A 17,569-nucleotide genomic window follows, 5' to 3' on the forward strand; every position below is an offset into this window, starting at 1 on the left:
AAATTTATGCCTTGGCAATGCTGAAGCATGCATGAGCAGCCCATTTATAGTGGTTCTGTTGAACTTGTTCATATTGGGTTCCATGGTCTAAGTTGATGAGGATGACTGACCAGGTCTCTTCCTCAAGAGGGCACCAGATTTCATTACAGATGGTTGTGAGCCACCAATTGGTTGCTGAGAATTTAACTCAGGACCTTTGGAAGAGCAGGCAGTGCTCTTAACTGCTGAGCCATCTTTCCAGCCATGCTGCATATGGACTGCCCACGCATGCAATCCGAGGTACTATTATTCAAGATCAAATGTTATGATGTAATCACTATACCACACTGTCCTTCAATTACACAGGCTGAAGGAGCTAAGTTTGAACTTTTGGCATTTCTTTGCTGATATATTTTATTTTCATATCTTTAATTTTCTAGTAAAGCATCTTTCTTATATCACAAAATTATGAAAATTAAATCATAAAATGGATGTTACCACTAAGAATGGTGGGTGCTTTCAAGCAACAATAAACTAACCTAGGGTCTTCTCATCTTCTTCATAGAATACACAGGTCATATCCAATACAAAGTTCATATTTTGTAAAGCAAGAGAGTGTTCCTTTCTCAGATTCTGTTGTGGATGTGGTAATTGGTCAGACTGGAATGTACCATACCAAAGATTGTCTCCTTGGAAAAATGACAAAGCAAAGATACTCTTGTAACTGCCAAATGACGTGTCATTCAATATTGCAACCTAAACTCTTTATCTTAATTTCATGAATTATAGTATTTTATTGTTTAATGATAGCCAGTTGTAACATCACAGTAAAAATAATTTAAATATAAAAAATCTGAAGATATATGCTAAAATATTAAGCCAATACACAAAACTGCATTACAAGGACATCTGTAGAAAAGGAGAGGAGACAATAATATCAATTTTATGATAAATGTACCAAATATTTGCTTCTGTTTGTATAAAACATCTCTGGTAACTATTAACTAAATGTATTTAAAACAATGGTGACTATGTGGAGACCAGGAACAGCAGACAAGAGACAGGCTGGAAGATGACATTCCTTTGTACATTTGTTTCTTAAATATTTAAGTTCAAGTCTTTCCTTTGTTAACCAACTTTATTTATATTAATCATCATCATTATTAGATCCTTTGAATTTGAATTGTATCCTTTTAAGAAGAAACCTTAAAATATTAACAAAAGAAGATTAAAAATCAAAAAATATTAAAAGACAATTGCCAAAAACATACTTCATATTTTTTTCAAAAGTAGGCAAGCTCATTTAAATTGAGGATACTAGTCCATCCATCTATGGGCTACCCTCTGTGGCTGAACTAACACCCTAACTGCAAATTTTATCGTTACTGTATGAGTGATGGAGATGCTTATTTGGACTAAATTGTGACCCTCCAAATCTTCCAGGCAGAACACACGGAAGAAGGAATATGGAAACCTTCTGCTCTGGCTGAAACTACTGTTCTAGCTGCCTGTCAAATATAAATGCAAACACTAAATGAAAACTTCAAAGAGAAACACAGTCAAGTAAAACACAATGTATAATAACGTCCAAAGCTTTATTACTACTGAAAAAAGGAGAGAAAACATAGTCATTTCTTTTAAACAACTGCTTGCTTTTACCTAACAACTGCTTACTTTTACCTGAAAATGTTCTCAGAAGAATGGATATTATTTGAAGAAAGAGTTCTTTTCAAACATAGTACAGTTCAAAAATTGTATTCAGTTATAAAATCTCTCTTCACAATTCTACAGTCTTGATTCATATGTACTACACTCTTCAAAGGCATAAACAAAAATTTAACTCTTACAGGGGAAAATCCAAAACCAAAAAGTTGCATAGCTATTCAAATTATTGCTCCTTTATATAAAACCATCACAAGCCACCAAGAACTGTTTTTTTCCTTTCCTTTCATTCCAAACTTGTAAGCTACTTTCCCAATGAAGCTTTACGGAGTTGCAGATATATCTATGGGATCCAAACTTTTGCATAAAAAGATAAATAAGTTAAATAAATAGAATCTAATAAATAATGGAGATAGAAATTATTATCTACAAACATAAATGCTACAAACATTAAACTCTAAAAAAAAAAAAGCCCACCGTGGATGACTCTAGAGACACCTCCCTTTGCCTATTCACACTAGGGAACTTCAAGATGTGTGTAAGGGGGGTGCTGTGGTGGTGTAGTTTAAGATCTCTCTACAAAATTTTAAATATATTTATAAGCCAGGGGTGCAAAGTGGAGCATATTAAGTGCTGCAATAAGATGGACACAAAATAACTTATGGTGTGAATAAATAAATAAAAGCAAAAAAGGAAAAAGATGCTTAGTTTGGTATATAAAATGGCATATGCATCTGTCATTAAAATTGCTCAAATTTATTCCTGTAGTTGTACCTGACCCACTATCAAATAAGCTATTTATATTCTTGGGTTGGGCTTAAATAATTGTTAAGATAGATCAGAATAGTAAAATTTCACAGAACGAATTCTCTGTAAAAGAGAAACTTGGCCGAGCCAGTGTGGATACAAAGTAAAGAGATGTCATATAAAGAAAAATAATCATTAGACTAATCAAAACCCATGTTGAAGATAAAAACTGATAAAAACATTCACTGACCCTGAATTTTGATTCTCAATTCTAAGTCACTTCTCTTGAAATATCTGCTATAATATAAAGCAATATTACATCTCAGGAATGAGGACAGGGTAACAATCAGTGGAGGATGTGGAGTGAGGTTGTGCTGTGAGAATTCAAGCTTGATTATTGACTGCGGTTCTGGGAATGTATGATAGTGGAGCAAATGGAGCTCCATGGAATTAGTCACTTTCCTTTAAACAGTGAAATTTATCTTATTTGAGAAAAAAATCATGTTTTTCTGTTGGCTATGTGTTAGGCAGAGTCCCTCAACTTGTTTAGCTGGTAGGGAGCCAACCACCACTTTATTACCCTGCAGTGTGAACTTGGCTGTGTTCTGATTCTAACAGAAGCACCTAGACATTGGCAGAATTCCCATAGCCCTTTAATCATGGAAGCTAGGAAATGCACTCACTGATATTTCTGTGTTCCATTGGCCACACAAGTCAGATATTTCAGTGTCTTTCTTGCTCAGTTTCTAGGACTAAGATAGTTGTTTTTAAATAGTATCAAGAACAAAATTCATAGAAACAGAGGCAGAGGAGTAGATGTGCGAGCATAAGTAGAAGGGGAGGAACTGGCAGGAGGGGAGGAAGGGGAAACTTTAGTTGGTATGTAAAAACAAAATAAAGAAACAAAAGCACAAATGATAAATTTTTTAAAAAGGAAAAGAAGAAAAAGTTTGTGTGAGGTTTCTGTCATGGTTCTGAAATCACTAAAAATGGTGTGCATACCTTTCAGCACAGCAATAAATAGAACTAATCTCTTAAAGAATGTACTTGGTTATTTACATTAATAATCAAGTTGTTATATTAGACTCTGAACTTTATGTTTAGATAGATATAAAGATCTGTCAAATTCACACAAATTTCATGTTCTATAAGTCAACAGACATGTACCTGATGTCTTCCAGTTCCATTTAATCATTCCATTCATGATATTTTCTCTTATTGCTTTTTAGTTTAAGAAATTTGTGAGAGATGAAAGGTATATGTTGACTTAGAATAGTTGCACTATGTTTTTCAGAAAGCAACAAACACCAGAAATAGAAAGTTAGTTGGCATAGCATCCAATGAGTCTTTGGTACCACTGGAGCAGAGCCTTGGTTTTCTATACTATTACCATGTGAATATAAACTGTCAAATATTTTCACTTGAGAATCCCAAATACAGGAATTGATGCAATGTAAGACGTTAATGAGAAGGAAGTTAGCAGGAATAGGAGATTCTGATTGGATTAGGGTCATTGTGTTTGATGTATATCCAAAGAGTTCTTTTAAATTCTCTGAGGGTTTAGCTCAGCCACTAGAATCATAGAAAATACCTCCACCTCATTTTCTGAAGTGTTGGTGTTTATCTTACTGGTCTATTCAGTGAAGATAGTATTAAGCTGAGTTCCAATACCATGGTTGGGGAAAGAATCATAGGTCATGTCTATAGGAGCATCATAGCGGGAAGTGCCAGCCTGAAAAGGAGTAGAATGTGCATGCCCTGAACTTAGACTTGCAGAGGTATAGTGTGGCATGAAGCTGTAGGATTTTTCCAAGTCAGGGGAGCCACCTTGCTTCAAGGAGAAGTTGCCACTGATGCTCAGTGGTGGTGTGAGTGGACCCTCATAAGGTGGGGTACTGCAATCAGGTGGATGGCTCCCAAAAGAAGAGTCTTCCAAACTCTTAAATGGTTGAGGCTTGAAATGGAGAAGATGTGTTTCCATATGGCCATAAGGAGGGCTGGGGAGCCCTGGAGACTGATAGTTGAAGCTGTGGACAGAGACAGTAGAGTCACAAATTGGAGATTTTTCCTCGTGCTTCTCCAAGAGGGCAGACTGAGATCCCAGTTGGAGGCATCCAGCCACCAGGTTGCTTGTGGGCTGAGAGAGCCCTTTACAGAGCATCTCCACAAATCCCTTCCCTTCAAGTGTCTGGCCAGTCTCTAGGACTTCAGACAAGGCCCAGATATAGTTCCTTGCCAGTCGAAGAGTCTCTATCTTGGAAAGTTTTTGGGTTTTGGAGTAGCATGGCATGACTCTTCTAAGGTTATCCAAGGCATCATTCAGGCCATGCATCCGGGTCCGCTCTCTAGCATTGGCCTTGACTCTTCGAGCCCTGAACCTCTCCAGGCGAGCTTTGGTCATCTTCTTTTTCTTGGGACCTCTTCTTTTAGGTTTCTCTCCATCACCTTCCTCTTCTTCCTCTTCTTCAATACTGTCATGCTCTTCAGTTAAGGTTCCAAGCATCCCATAAGAGCCTGACCTTCTCTCCTGTTCCTTCATCTCATTTTGAGAACTCAGACTTTTGTCCATCCAGGATTGTGTGTTGACCAGCTCTACTATATCCTTCGATTTCACATACATTTTTGCCATTACAGATTCTGGAAAAGGGAAATATAAAAAGGTAAACCCCAAAATACTTAATGTAAATCTAAACTGATGATGGCACATGCCTATGATTCTAGCTCTTGGGATGTAGAGACAGGAAAACCAGAAGTTCAAAGTCATCTTTAACAGCATTGAAAGCTCAAGGCCAGCCTGAGTTACGTGAGACCCTGTCAAAAGACACATAAAGTTTGTTTTTATTTCATGATTATAGACCACATTGTTTTGGAACTTCATATTTCATGATTTCTTTGCCCATCTGTCACTTTAAATTGAACCAAGGCTCAAAGAACTACCCTACACATAAATCTCTTCACAGTACACTATAAGAAAAACTAACACAAAAGAATAAAATGAATATTCATTGGGGTTTGAGTGTCTGTCTTTTTATTATCAGATTATTTATCTTATGGAACACAAATAAAATTCCAAGCACACATTCTTTCTTTTGTAAATTTATAATGTGAAGAAAATAGATGAACATACAAATTATTGCCCCAAAAGAAAAAATACAAGATAGCTAAAACAATACTATACAATAAAATAACTTCCAGAGTCATTACCATCCCTAATTTCAAACTGTACTACAAGGCTATAATAGTAAAAACTGCATGATATTGGCATAAAAACAGACATGTTGATCAACAAAATCAAATCAAAAACCCATCTGCAAATCCATACACCTATGGACACCTGATTTTTTATTGGAAAACAGCTGGAAATATACAGTGGAAAAAAAAGAAAGTGTGTCTTCAACAAATTGTACTGGTCTAAGTGGATGTCTGTACATAGAAGAAAGAAGATAGATTTACATCTGTTACCCCATACAAAACTCAAGACCTCAACCTAAAACCAGATACACTGAACCTGATAGAAGAGGAGGTGGGGAATAGTCTTGAACACATTGACCTGAGACAACTTTCTGAACAGAACACTGGTAGCACAGACACTAAGATCAACAATTAGCAAATGGGAATTCATGAAACTGAAAAGCTTCTGTAAGACAAAAGATACCATCAGTAAGACAAAACAGCAGTCTACAGATGGGAAAAGATTTTCACCAGCACCAACATCTGACAGAAGGCTAATATTCAAAATATTATCCAAAATAAATCCAAATTATCAAAAATAAAATCCAAGAACTCAAGAATTTAAATAATCCTATTAAAACTGAGGTACAGATCTAGAGAATTCTCAATAGATTTTCAAATGGCCACAGAACACTTAGGGAAATGTTGAACATCTTTAACCATGAGGGAAATTCAAATCAAAACAACTTTGAGATTCCATCTCATACCTGTCAGAATGGTTAAGATCAGTAACACAAGTGACAGCTCATGCTGGTGAGGAGGTGGAGCAAGAGGAACATTACTCCTTTGCTGGTGGGAGGGCAAACCTTTATAGCCGCTATAGAAATTAATATGATGGTTCCTCAGAAAATTGGAAATTGATCTACCTCAATTCCCAGTTTCCATCTCTATCACTCTTTGACATATACCCAAAGGACATTCCATCCTACCACAAGGACACTTGCTCAACTGTGTTCATAGCAACTTTATTAATAACAGTCAGAAACTGGAAACAACCTGGATGTCCCTCAACTGAAGAATGGATAAGGAAAATGTGGTATATTTACACAGTGAAGTATTGCTCAGCTGTTAAACAAATGACATCATAAAATTTGCAGGCAAATGAATGGAACTAGAAAAATATTATTCTGAGTGAGATAACCTAGACCAGATAGAAAAACTAATAAGTACTCACTTATATGTGAATATGGGCTGTTAAGGATAATCACACTACAATCCCCAGACCCAGAGAGGTGAGTGCTCAAGTAGGGATACATGGATCTCCCTGGGAACAGGAAATGAAATGGACTTCATTGGTGGATGGAAACAGGAGAGATCAGGTGGGGTGGGGGACGGATGGAGGGAGTACTGGAAGAGACTGAAATTAAAATTGGGGGACATTGTGGAAACCTAATACAGTGGAAACTCCCTGGAATTTACAAGGGTGACTGACCCTAGCAAAGACTTGTAGTAATGGAGTATATGGAGCCTGAACTGACCGTCTTCTGTAACCAGGCAAGGCTTGGAACTTGGACATCAACCCCACAACAAAACCTTCAACCTACAATTTGTTCTGCCTGAAAGATGAACTGGGACAATAGTGGTGCAGAACTTGTGGGAATGATCAATGACTGGCTCCACTTGAGAGCCCTGCCACAAGAGGGAGCCCACACTGGACACTGCCTGGATGACCAAGAAACAGAGAGTAGATAGCCCAGAGAGTTAGGATAGAACCAAACACGATGGGGAAAAGAAACCAATGAAATGATTCCTAATAATATTCTGCTATACTCACAGGTTGATGCCTCATCAGACTTCATACAGCAACTGATGAGAACGGATGCAGAGAACTCACAGCCAAACATAAGGTAGAGCTTGCTAAATCCCACAGAAAAGGGGGAGGAACGACTGTAGGAGTCAGAGCAGTGTAGGACACTAGAAAAACATGGCTCACAAAGTCAACTAATTTGGGTTCATAGGGCTCACAGAAACTGAAGCAACAATCACAGAGCCTGCATGGGTCTGAACTAGGTCCTTTGCAAATATGTTATGGTTGTGTAGCGTGTTGCTACTGTGAGACTCCTAACAGTGGGAGAAGGAGGTATCTCTGACTCTTTTGCCTGCTCTTAGGACCCTTTTCCTCCTACTGGATTGCCTTGCCTAGCCTTGATTTGAGTGTTTGTATCTAGTCTTATTGTAACTTGTTCTGCCATGTCAGGTTGATGTCCTTGGGAGATGTTCTTTTCTAAAGGAAAAAGAGGAGAGAAGTGGAGGGGGGGCAGTGGGACTGGGATGAGTAAAAGGAGGGGAAACCTCAGCTTGGATGTAATAAAAAGTAAAACATAATAAACAAATAATAAATAAAAAATGCTGAAAGTGAAAAGTGATTTTTAAATAATTATATAGTATAAAAATAAATGTTATTTCCAAATAAAATATATATTGAACAGTTAAGCAAACTGTTCTGAGTTTCTACCATAAAATAAATGAAATGCTATAGCAATCAAGATTACCTTCCTGTGTTCTCTAGAGATGTTTCACGTGCGTTTGGCTTGTACAATCCCATATTCCCCACTGACTCTGCTAACAGGTGACTTCAAGCACCTCCTATAAAATAGGACCATCTTGGCTGGCCTGCTTCATGTCCAGAAGAGCACTGTGTTTCTTCCTAAGCACCCTGTGTACTCTCAGGGCTAAGGGGTGTCAGATATTCTAGTGGCACAGCATCTTGAAGGGGCCATGAAGAAAAGCTGCCACTGGTCATCTATCAAACATGTCCATGTGTTGATAGCTCTTTCCTTTGCACATGTACTTCACACCATCAGAAAGACCATGACAACATCTAGATGCAGAAGTCAGTTATCTACTAAACCTATTCAAGACTGTTCTAATGAAACAGTCAGAAAACCCTTCACTAAAAATGAAAAAATGGTACAAATATAAAACAAAAGAGAACATGGTGACTCTGAGCATACCATGGGGCTATTTTGGGTAAACACAGAAAAAACACTTCAACTCACTTGCCTAACAGATACGGTTTGGTTTGGGTTACGTGCAAATTTTTACTATATTAAAAATAGAGACTAGTTATTTAGTAAATGTCTTGCATTGGATATTACAAGAGTTTGAACTGTTTTCAGATCATTTGGGTTATTTCTAGGTATACAGGTTACCAGATAAAAGAATCTGATAAACCCACTGGGATATCACAGTTTACTAGCTAGTCTTTGAAACATTAAACCCTCCCTCACCTTTCATTATGAGAAAGGGAAAAACATGATAACATGTCATTTGATCTTTGAAGCTGGAGTCTCCAGTCAATGAATTCAGGGATTAGTACCTGGAGTTTACAAAAATATTAAAATATGATTTGAATTGTTTCTGGTAATTGGAGCTTGTTTTCATTGTAACCTCATTTACCTCCTGTAAATAATTAATGTTACTGAATTGCGAAAACAGACTAGGTTTCATATTAATCAGCAAGGAAATCATGTCAGCTTGACTTACTCACTTCATAAGGCTTCCTGGGTAAGCAGCTTTATTGAAAATACACATTGGAACCTATTGGTCAACCGGCTGCCCAGGCCAAGGCAGAAAATCCCACTTTTAATATGGATGATGAAGCTTGTGTGCTGAGCTGCACTTCTAACTCAGGCAAATATCCAGAGGGAGGGGTAAGGATCTAATTAATTTTCTGTTAAAGTAACACAGATCTTCCAGAGGCAGGTGCATGCTGAGACTAAAAAGGGTAGGGTGGGCTTGGGAAACCTAATGCTCTCTGTGTAATTACAATAGCATTTGTGTAGCATTCTAAAGTTTGCAGCACTTTTACACTCATTAATCTATGGATTCCATAGAGCACACTGTTGAGGGCAATGAGTACAGCCCTGTTCAGTTTAGAGCCAGCAGCACCATCGGTCAGGTCCTCTAAGTGATGGACATGTAAAGACACAATATAACAGGACATAAAAATATTTCTGACCTCAAATCCTAGGTTTTACAGTCCTTTTCCTCATTTTTTCCACCATAGCTAAAAAAGAAAAAAAAATTACTTTAGCAAATGTAGATAGATCAGTAGAGCTAAGTCAATAGGCATGACCATTATCCAGTGAATGCTGGCTTAGAAGTTCTGAGGCAGCTTTTAACTCTCATATTCTAGGCTTCAGTCCTCTCTCAAAGGCTTTCTTTGCTGCTTTTGACTATTCATCCTATCCTTCTCCTCTTCTGTACCCTTTTCCTTTTCCTCCTCTTCTTTTCCCCATCTTCATTAGAATCATTGCCTTGCACTGTGTCTTGCTGATGTGCATGGGGAGAAGGAAGTTGACAGAGAGAAGAGCTACCTGATGCAGCAGGATCCAAGCACTGTTCTCACTTCTGTTCTTGTCTTTCCTTCCTGCCATCTCTCTACATTTCCTAAGTCTTGCTCGATCTCGCTAGACATGTCAGCAGGCACCCTACCAGGAAATAGAATATAAAGATAGAGTTGACCAATCTTAGTCTTTAACTTATTTGGTGATTTTAAGAAGCCGTTTAAAATCATACTGGTGATAGGTATATAGGAAAAGAACTGACTGGATTTGGCCAAACAATGTGAAACAAAACAAAACAATGAGATTTCACCTTTTGTCTGTTACCAACTATGAAAAGAAAAGGGGTGGTTCTGGTTCAGTTTCCTCTGTTTCTATCCATACTTGTCCATTAGCTCTAAGATAATTCTGTAGGTATACAAACGTGACTTCAAAACCGTGGTGACTAGAAAAGTATGGATGGAACTCTCTCCCAGAATTTTCAATTCCTGCTTCCTAATCCCAGTTTTATTTATTACATTCTTTTTGATAGTATAAAGTTAAGATATATTTTACATTCTTCTCATAAGACAAAATCATGCCAAAGTATAATGTTGTAAAACAAGGTCCATGTGTTTATTTTTGAAATTTTGAAAGTCTATTCTAATCTTTCATTTGTTTTCTTCATTCAAAATTAAAATTTTCTCACAGATGAATAAATAAAATGCAATGTATTCGTTGGTGTCTCTTGTTATCTGAATGCCACATCACCTGATTGGTCCAGAGGTAAATCTGATAACTGCCCCATATTCTTCCCTTCTCAACCGGACTAGACAGCATACACTGTGCCGCCGGATTGACTGGGTCCAAATTCAATTTTACTACTTACTAGACTTCTGACTTAGACTTTTATCTGCCTTAATGTTTTCCTCCTTGAATGGGATAATAATAGACCTAACTCACAGATAATTCTCAGCGTAAAATGAGTGGACATATATAAGCTTTGGATTAGTGCCAGGTGTCACAAATTCAACCTAAGTGTGAGATATGATTACTCCTAAGCATCATGAGTCACAATGACAATAGTAGGTACATATAACTATAATCTATGCTTACATGTTAATTTCATGACAATGAAAATTACTGGTCTATTTCAGTTTTTGTTTTAAAGTGTTTGAAAAATTCCTACTTTCCCTGTATGCCAATGAGGCTAAATATCAAAGGAATGGATGAAGATATTGAGTTCTATCAAATGCCTCTACAGTCAGACATGAAATTAGTTTCCAAATTTTTATTCAGTTTGTATTTGTAGAGATGAGAAAAGGAAGGTTAAAGAGAAAAGATTCTATTTCATAAAGACATTTGACTTGACATTCATTCTTAGTTACATATTCATAAAGTTTCTAGTGGAATGCACACACCATCATCAATTCAGACCCTTTTACCTTTGCTTTTCTGTATGAGGAATACAACTTTTCCACAAGCTCCAGAGAAAAAAATGAAGTATCTCATAAACAGAAGTAAAAAACAGAAATCTCCAAAGATAAAATTTACTTTCTATTTTTCTACCTTTAATACTCTCAAGGCATCACAAGATTGACAAAGACAACTCAGTTTCAGATCGGAATGTTGAAAATGTGTAATGCATTCCTGTTTGTTTTTTTTAACAAATTAAACTTAAGTGGATCCTCTTCAGAGCAAGGAACTAAACTCTTGTGGCCTTTATACTGTTAACATGCTACCTCAGAGGTGTCCTGAAAGGAACATGAAAGCAAGATGTGTTCTTGTCCCTAAAGTATGAGATGAACATAGAAAAAATGTTTTAATATTTTGTAGATAGTCTATGAATATGAAAGACCATGGTACTGCCACATAGAACATAGAGATAAATCATATCAAATTTCTCTCCATTTCTAGAAGAGAAGTTAGCCTTCAAAATATACAGGAAACAGATGCCAATGTGGCTAAAATGTATTTATGAATATGAGCTTTTGAGTACAGAATTCTCCTATCTCCCAACATGTGCAAACATGTTCTGATCTTATAAAGTCCATTTTTGTCTTTGGTATTAGTATTTGGGTTTCCCAAAACACCTGCGTAGGATCTTCCTATTTATTTCCTTCAATAAAATGACAGTTTTTGAGTTATTTTCTCTATTTTAAAATTTTATTCTCACCCTTTTTTTTCACTTTAAACCTTTCTTGAAAAGAAGTATTTGCCATCGACAATTCTGACTGCACACTATCTTAGCTGATGAGACCACAATCATTGTGCCCTTCTACTACATAGGGCTGTCATGGAATTCTTCCTATACTTTTCTAATTGCCATATATTTTGGAGAAGTTTAATTGAAGAGCGAGTGTAAAGTATTTATGTGTGTTTATGGTAGGCTAGCTAATATCTTTCCCTTTAAAAGTCCATGGTGCTTGATTACCTCCTGATGGTGGGACTCTAAATCAATAGGAATCAAATATCTAGACTAATTTCTAGAGAATTTAAGGAACACATAAACTAAATGTTTTGCTCATAGCTATGCAGCCTGCAACTAAAAAACAAATAAAACAAAACACAAATCAAGGTGTTTACAAGTGGTACTGCATCGAATCAATGAGTAGGCTGGTGGGTCCTTCCTAGTCAAGCTTTTATATCTTTAACTACAATTCCCCATTGATTAATAACTATGCATGTGCTCTCTCTCCCTCCCACTCTCTCTCTCACACGCACACATATACAGTGGTGGGGAGCAAGGACATACTGTATTTCATTGACTTCTATAGCCTCGGACCGTAATAGTGAGCTTCCTTAGCAGAATTTAAACAATTTTCCAGTTTTCCCTCCATGTTCTTCACTATGTTAAAAACTAAAATGGGGTCATTTGCATTTGTTAGTATTTTTAGAATATATATATATACATGTGCATATATATATATATATATATATATATATATATATATATATGAAAGTGATGAGTATATGACAGAAGAGGAAAGACACACTTGGACAATCATTTTCTTCTAATTTACAATCTCAAATAGCTGGGGGTGGGGAACATTTCCATTCCATTCAAACTATTCAAAACTTTTGGCAAAGCAAGTGAGAAGTGATGAGAATCTTTGCCTGTGGCCTTCCAAGATCTCCCTCTACTTATCTGATTTCTATTCTGCTTCCTCTCCCTACACTCTTCGCCTAGACCTCGAGGTTCATCAGCAGACCAATGAATTGGGCCAATTCTTCAACTTGCTTTCTAAGCCACTTTGGGGAAATAGCTAAACTTTTGCAGCCTTTTAGCATTATTCAGATGGAAGGTTGGGCTTCACGGGGACAGAGGAGTCATTCGCAGCCTCTTCTCTTCTGAATCGGTGGGGACTTCACACAGAAACTTTAATACCCGCACCCCACCCATCGGCTCACCTTAGGCAGTGGAGTTCCAAGATTAAACTCTAATCTGTGTTCTGGAAGACAGTCAGAGCAGCCAAATCCACCCTAACAAGGCCGATCGTGGGAGACAGGGGATGCTTTCAGCCTTCCATATTAAGCCGGTAGCTCCCTCCTAGTGCCTGTTCCTGGTCTGGGTCCCCTGGCTGTTACTTATTCTACTTCTTCCTGAAGTTCTGATGCATCCCCAGGACGCCTTTGGGCTGGCGCCTCCACCAAAGCTGGTTTCCCAAGTCTCTTCAGTACCTCCTGGCCCCGGTTAGCTCCCTTGAACAGCTCTTTCAGAACCACAGTCTCTGGGCAGCTCCTGTGATCTGACTGGAGCTTCTGACCTGAAGCCGTTTTAATGGCTCTGGCAGCTGACCAGGGCGGGGTGATGTGGCCCACAGGCAAGCCCCTCCCCTTTCAGCCTACAGACCCACCTCCTTCACAGGGCTCCTCTGAGGAGGTCCAGCTTTGCCACTGCGTGTTTGTTTTTGTTGAAAAGAGGAAAGGGCTAGAGGAGGAGAGCGGCTGAAGTTGGGGGTGAAAATCGAGAGAACTGAAAAAGCTTGTGGTTTGAAAAGCACAAGACTCTGTGCAGTCGAGCAGGCTGCACAGAAGGAAGTCAGAAAACTGGAGACAGACTTGGAGAGCAAGCTAGAAGGGTGGGGGAGGCTGCTGGCCCGCTCCTAAAAAGAATTAAAACGTAAGAAAACTGCACAGCAAGGATGCAGTATCAGTAAGCGTGTGGGGGGTGTTCGTTGTTTGTTGTTCTTTTCTCAGAGGTTCTGTTTCTTGTAGATACTAAGCTCACACTTTACCACTAAGCTAAGTCCCCTGCTTTTCTCTCAGAGCTTTAAGTGTAAAAGGAGGAAGTCTCTGTCTCCCTTTTCAGCATAACAAGCACATTCCTGTCATAACCATATTTACTGTGCTGTTCTGTCGTGTGACATTTACAAAAACAAAAGCAAATGTGAAAACCCTTGAAGTTCTGGCCCCAAACGATAGTTTTATTACCAGCGTAACTAAAGACTATCTTAGGTCTGAAATAGTTAATATTAAAACTCTGACACAGGCATGTTGTGACTCTTGGCCTTCATAGAAAACTAGGAAAAGAAAATGAACTATTCCCTCCCCCCAGTTTTTATAGACAACTAATAATTTTCAGCAAATTTTTAAGGTTCCCACTAATCTTTTTGTTTTCTTATCCAAGAGCTATCTGGTCAGCAAAATAAACTTAATTTTTTGAGAAATTAACCAATACATGATCGGTATGGTAAATTTCTGGAAAACATCAGAACGCCTTCCTCAGCCAGAGGAAGGTTATATATGAGACACTTTGCCTCCAGATAGAGAAGTTTTAATAATTTCTAAATGAATGCTTGTCAGATGGCTTGGTCTCCCGATTTGTGTCTTTAAAGACATATCCCTGGATATTAAAAAGTTGTTGTTGGACATGGCATCCTGCTGGTGAGATTTACTGTGGGAGGGGAGGCGTAGAATATTAGCAGAAAGGTGAACATATTGAGACAAAGATGAGGGTGGAGATGGAGCATTGTGCCCGACCCCTTGATTCTTCTGACAGATGTAAGGAGTTGAACATAAGAGGATTAGCTCACAAAATACATTCAATTGTGTGTGTGCACGTGTGGTGTGTGTATGTGCATGTGCGTACTCGTGTAGTGGCAGAGGGAGTGCTGGACACTGAGTTTTCTTTATTGCTTTTTTTTTAATCCCCAGAAAAAGTGGGTGGAATCCATTTCGCTGGGGTTGCTCTCAAAACTCCTGGACAGTTGTGGGGTTGGCTGTTGAACTCTGAAAGGGCAGGAAGGGTCAGGAAGGGTGTGCAATCAGCAAAGGGGAGGGGATGGTGACAGCCTTCAGGAAAAGAGAATAAAGGGTATTTGCATTCAGTCTCCTCCCCCGTGTTTCCTAGGCCAGAGGGCCAATCCACAGCCCTTCCCTCTCTTTCTATTGCTTTTTTGTGAAGCTCTGAGGTAACCTGTTAGAACCATCTGCTGAGTATGGAAAAGGAGACCAGACCAGCACTCAGTTGCTGGCCTACAGGCCTGACACTAGGAACCATTGAGAGAGAAAAGAGAGGCAACAGGCAGATTTATGGGCAACAATCTGTTACACCCCGCCCCCACGCCCCTCTGCCAGGAGACAGACTGATAATCCATCAACCCCACTAATGAATTAATTAGTATTCCCAGTAATCCTGACCCCCAAAGGAGACCTGCCTATAGGCCTGTAAGTAGAGTAGAAACTGCCTTCTGCAACCAGACACCGAAGAAGTGGGACCAATGTGTGACATTGGCCCCAGGGCACTGGGCTGCAAGCCTCAGACACTGTGGGTAACTGTCCCCAGATGTCCTCCTTCTCAGCTTCATCTCTGGAGACCACTTGTCTTTGCCGAATTAAACTACCGCTTCCAAACAAATGGGGTCTAAAGGCAATAAATCAGGAAACTATAGAAAGTGGGAAACTGAGCTTTAGGAAAGAAATTTCTGGACTGACTATATTCTCAGTAAAACTTGAGCAGATCATAAACCTGTTCCACAAGAATTACCCTGGGATGGGGACAGCAATGAGGCAGGGCACCAGCTGAGGAGAAGGCAAAGGAGACAGTCTCTGATCTAAAGAAGCTCAGTGTTCAAGTAGCAGAGTGATAAAGAAGTCAAAATTGTGAACTGGTTTTTAAATGATTGGTGACTGGTGACACTCCTGAACGTGGTCTGGAGCAGAGTATAAAGACACTGGATGAAAAAAAAGAAATAAAAGGTAAAGGAAACGTGACTGTTTTCTAGGTGTGGCAAAAGACAAAGTTTATTGTAGATAAAAGGGAGAATACATCCAGGGGTAGTGACTTCTGGGAGAATCCAAAGTGGACATGCCCCTGAGCCATGTGAGGAGAAAGAAGAAGGGAGAGAGAAGAGAGGAGTATATAAAAAGGGGAAGAGAACCAAAATGGTTGGATTATAAAGGGAAAGGCAGCTGGGGGAGAGGATAGCCCAGCCCCTGGGCTGGAGAAGTTTTAGGTAGGGCTTAAGGTATGACAGCCAGGAAGGTTACCCAACAGATAGGGACTGAGGAAGACCTTGGAGGCCAGGGCGGTTTGATATGTTGAATATGCCGTGCTATTTTTTAATTGTTGCTGTGCTTTGAGCTACAGTTACTGAACTCCACCGCCACCAGCAGAGATTCTGTGGTAAGAGCTGAAGTCTGCAGAAATTCTGTTTTCTTGGGCACTGATTCTTTCAAAGATACAAAGGAAATTTATCTAAACCTCTGTCCCTCTAGAGAACTCAAAATCCAAAGGTTGTGTTCTGAACCTTAACCTAGGACCAGACCTCATTTGTTTGACAGTATTAATCTGAATTCACTAAAAAGCCTGTGGGCTTTCCAGGATCTTGGTAAGGGGGGTCTAATGGTAAGTAGTTCCTGATAGTCAAGGATCAGGGTGGGTCAGGATCTCTGATCTTTAATCTCTCATGTTCTTTCTACCTCTAACATTCAGTAATGCCAACACGGTTAAATATTACAATCATCTTTTGAGGCTAAATAATTCAAAGGCCTTCAGACTTGAATAAAGTTCCAAAACTGGTTAGTAACCAAGTCATAAACATTAGTGTGAGTGTGTCTCCAAACCGGTAATTTGGTTCAGTTTTCCTCTACTCCATTTGTTCAAAGGCTGCGCATCTAAGCATTTACAGTGTGTGTCATTCTAGCTACATAATGTTACCCACATCAGCTTAAATCTGCTTAACAACTCTCTTTAAAAACCTCTGTACTTCTTGGCAATTGTTGTCCCCAAAAGTCCTCCAGGACTCACGGGATCTTAGCGATACTATTTACTAATGACGGAACATCAGACAGTTTGTTTGCTTCTCTACTTCTAAGTTCCACCATATGTAACTGGGGATAATAAGGCTTGGCTAATGAATTTGCTCTGAAGAGTATAAACAAATAACAGATGGTGAGTTGCTGACTCCTTAGTATAATGTCTGACACTTAGCAAGAAACCAGGGAATACTACTTGTTGATATTTTATCTTAAATATTAGATTCTGATTTTTTATTTGCTAGAGACAAAAGGAGATCTAATATTAGGTTCTCCTTTTACAAGATCTGTTTCTGTATTTCTGTGTTACAACAATAATCACACTATATTAATTTGTCTAGTGAATATGTTTTATGCAGACTTACCGAAAGATTAAACTGATAGAGGTATTTTCAAAGCTGAATTTCCCTCTTTCCAGATGACCT

The 17,569-nt window shown here is 38.6% G+C and overlaps 1 protein-coding gene across 1 annotated transcript; it reads right to left on the reverse strand.

Annotated features, from left to right (window-relative positions):
- Nucleotides 1-1,555: 1,555 nt before the first annotated feature.
- On the reverse strand, nucleotides 1,556-13,645 carry Neurod4 (neuronal differentiation 4). The gene is made up of 2 exons (XM_048418729.3): nucleotides 13,296-13,645; nucleotides 1,556-5,025 (listed from the first exon to the last, which is right to left on the reverse strand). The coding sequence occupies exon 2, from the start codon at nucleotides 5,015-5,017 to the stop codon at nucleotides 4,022-4,024; it is 996 nt and encodes a 331-aa protein (XP_048274686.1). The 5' UTR covers nucleotides 5,018-5,025; nucleotides 13,296-13,645; the 3' UTR covers nucleotides 1,556-4,021.
- Nucleotides 13,646-17,569: the final 3,924 nt, after the last annotated feature.

Source organism: Myodes glareolus, chromosome 26, assembly GCF_982192425.1.
Source record: "Myodes glareolus chromosome 26, mMyoGla1.1, whole genome shotgun sequence".
NCBI classification, from domain to species: Eukaryota; Metazoa; Chordata; class Mammalia; order Rodentia; family Cricetidae; genus Myodes; species Myodes glareolus.

Excerpts from the sequence above, each read along its gene's own strand:
- Neurod4 (XM_048418729.3), bottom strand. The coding sequence starts at position 5,017 with ATGGCAAAAATGTATGTGAAATCGAAGGATATAGTAGAGCTGGTCAAC.